This window comes from Protomyctophum bolini (assembly GCF_963924005.1).
Source record: "Protomyctophum bolini genome assembly, chromosome: 6".
NCBI classification, from domain to species: domain Eukaryota; kingdom Metazoa; phylum Chordata; class Actinopteri; order Myctophiformes; family Myctophidae; genus Protomyctophum; species Protomyctophum bolini.
The window spans coordinates 31977720-31980931 of NC_137867.1; the positions used below are offsets into that span (position 1 = coordinate 31977720).

A 3212-nucleotide genomic window follows, 5' to 3' on the forward strand; every position below is an offset into this window, starting at 1 on the left:
ACAAAAAATACATATTTTCAAATGAAAAAGTGAAAATGTTCAGTTGAATTTATTTATTTATTTTTTGTGGAAGGGTCATGGGACAAAGTATATTAAATTATACTGAAAGTTCGGTGTAAACAAAGTTGTATAACATTTAAAGCAGAAAATAAACACATTTAATAAGTGATAATAAATTGAAATAAATTGATATAACTAGATTTTGTGTCTACTACTTTATTTGGGATTACTTAACAGTGACAATGTTCCTGAGTGCCCACTCCAGTGCTGTATGTAGGCTAATTTAGTTTTGCACTTTGCTTTAGCATGATGCATTAGTAGCATTACAATCAAGACAGTTATGTTAAACCTTTGCCTCATTTTAACAACCACTCGCTTTAGTGTTCCAACAGTGATAGGAGGATTGAATGAGGTCAATCCAAGGAGCTTCTGCACATCAACATAGACTATTACCATAAATCTAGGTGAAGACTGCAGACAGGGTAAAGCAGTTGTTGGTACAACAGCACCCCCTACTGTTTGTCATGGACAGTACATTGGCTGACATTTGGGTGCATTTAAGGTTGGTGATATAGTGTGGTTACACACAACTTGCTCTCAACTGCCCCAGAGTGTGAGTGTGACACGTGTGTGTGTGTGTGTGTGTGTGTGTGTGTGTGTGTGTGTGTGTGTGTGTGTGTGTGTGTGTGTGTGTCACGAGAGAGAGAGAGAGAGAGAGAGAGAGACAGAGAGAGAGAGAGAGAAGAGAGAGGGAACAATCCTCAATATCCATTCATGCCAGTTCGGACAAAAGGAATACAGCAGAAGAGCAAACAATGTGCATTGCACAATGAAACTATCTGCAGAACAAATGACTGGGAGCCTGCCATTTGTCACACACCTTGTAAGGTTGAGGAAAAGTTAATACACATAGTAACATAACCCCCAGTTTTCCTGAAGACTTACATTACACAATGTAAATTAGGTTCATGTGAACTTCTCCAAAACTATGTGGTAACGACTGAGTTTTCCAAGCAAGACAACATAAGTTATCTGGGCATTCAGATATTCTACTCAACAAGTAGCTCACCTTCAGTGTCCAGTCCACACAACACCCTTGTCAACTTGAAAAAGTACAGTCCAAGCACCCCCTCCCTCATGAAAGTATATTCACAATAGCTCATTGTGCTACCAATAGATTCATTACTAAACTGAACTGATGGAAGTAATGTGGGCATGATTGGTATGTTTTCATGATCATCTCTTTGGCTTATAGTATTAAGGTTTTAAAAAAAAATCCTATTCCACCACACTACAGCACAGATGACACTCTGATGTGATGAATGACCAAATCCAGGTCCACAACTTATCCCCTTCAGTTTGGAGTTCATATAGTTTATTGCTCACTGGTAGGGTACCTCTTTTTGGCGTTTCCCATGAGTAGTCTTGGTTCAGCACAGATGAACAGATGAAAATCATCCTTGTTTCACTCTGATGGTTTTAGCAGGTCCTGCAGATGACCCTCTTTGACTAGCTGGTAAGGAAGCTGGTCCTTCTTGTTCACCTGAATGTGGAGGGAGGGACAGTGCTGGAGCAGCAGCTTGCATACCTCCTCCTGGCCACGTTCTGCAGCCTGCTCAGCCATTTAAGAAAACAACACACATAACGGTAGAAGTTAAAAACAACAAACTACTCTCTCTCTCTCTCTCTCTCTTTAGTTTTTGGTTGTAGTTTTTTGCACTGGTGTAGTATTGTATCACACCAAAAGCTGGACATGTGTAGCAGGCAGCCTTCTTTCTATTTCAGTAGCGACTTTGTAGCTTACCTTGTGTAAAGCTGATGCTCCGTCATCATCACATAGCCGGGGGTCTGCTCTATGGTCTAACAGGAGCTGAACCACTTCCACATGACCACAGTATGCAGCTCGATGGAGCGGTGTTGCACCACCTGGTGTCTGGGGCGAGGCACACGCGCCGCTCTCCAGAAGGAACTTGCATACAGCAAGCTGGCCACTGCGACTCGCATAGTGCTAAAATGAAACATGCAAGGAAATATCAGAGAAATTTACATCCATTAACACTGCTAACAATCGAACATATTTCTGTCACCCTCACCAGGGCAGTGTATTTCGACGAGTCTCTCAAGTTGGGGTCTGCGCCCTTCTGGACAAAGTTCCTGACTCTCTGCAGGTCTCCATCCATTGCTGCAGTCCAGATACCTGTAGTGTATATAATGACAGGGGTATAGCTATATGACCTTCCCATTCCCAATGAACCATTCACCATGGATGAGGGCCATGGCTACCAAGCTGTGGGGAGGATGGACAGACAACGGAGGTTCTAAAATACATGCCCGTAGAATAGATGATGAAGTGGTGGAATTTATCAACAAAGCTTACAGGTCTGGTGAGCTACCCGAGCTGTAACATCCAATTGATCATTTTTCTGGTACTTTATGTGATCTCAAACCAACCTTTTTCAGGGCAATTAAGTTCTTAAAGTAAAGGATCCCAATGTTCACCACCAGTCACTTTCACAATTTTAACAAGTAGCTAATGTTTAGAACTGAATAGGGAAGTGAACTGAATAGGAACTTTACAAAGTGTCGCATAGCCAAAAATATTAGCCAACACCATATTGCCATAATTTGACTGCATGGTACACCAAGTTTTCATCCTTCCAATTTCAACTCTAATGGGCCAATATAATAAGAACTAATTTTGACTTATACTTGTCTTGAATGTGTTTGGCTGACTGAGAATAATTTATGGTGTAACTGAGGACATAGAATAGCTGATTTTCCATACATTCATTACATTTGCAGGTATTCCATTTCCATAGAACCACAGAACACTTACAGTCGCAGATCTATGATACGAAAGTTGAAGTCAGACTCGATCAAATACATCTACACTGTAGTCTTGACCCAAGGCTATTTATTCACTGAATACTTTAGCTGCGACGTAACATCATCCATTCTGGTGAGAGTGTAACTCAGTAGTAGTCAATTTGTTAACCTCTTTCGAAGTCCATTTCATCCAGAGTCTGGTAGACACTGGGCGACGTAACTGTATGGGTGCAACAAGAACATTGTTCCGAATCAGACGACATCAAGAGAAATAAGTAAGCAGAACACAATTCGTGTTAAACGTTTGTTCTGACACAAACAAATAAACAACAACACTGTGACGTCCGGCTTCCGGGTTTCTCCTTCTTCTTCGTCTACATACGGAT

The 3212-nt window shown here is 41.2% G+C and overlaps 1 protein-coding gene across 1 annotated transcript; it reads right to left on the bottom strand.

Moving 5' to 3' along the window:
* Window positions 1-916: 916 nt before the first annotated feature.
* Window positions 917-3168, bottom strand: ankrd39 (ankyrin repeat domain 39). Its single transcript, XM_080766261.1, has 4 exons — window positions 2996-3168; window positions 2094-2197; window positions 1805-2008; window positions 917-1612 (listed from the first exon to the last, which is right to left on the bottom strand). Exons 1-4 carry the CDS (start codon window positions 3087-3089, stop codon window positions 1466-1468), a joined length of 549 nt encoding a protein of 182 aa, XP_080622387.1. The 5' UTR covers window positions 3090-3168; the 3' UTR covers window positions 917-1465.
* Window positions 3169-3212: the final 44 nt, after the last annotated feature.

Coding starts and splice junctions, on each gene's coding strand:
- ankrd39 (XM_080766261.1), bottom strand. CDS start 3,089: ATGTCGTCTGATTCGGAACAATGTTCTTGTTGCACCCATACAGTTACG. Junction 2,009..2,093: donor CGTCGAAATACACTGCCCTG/GTGAGGGTGACA, acceptor GTTTCATTTTAG/CACTATGCGAGTCGCAGTGG. Junction 1,613..1,804: donor GAGCATCAGCTTTACACAAG/GTAAGCTACAAA, acceptor ATGGCTGAGCAG/GCTGCAGAACGTGGCCAGGA.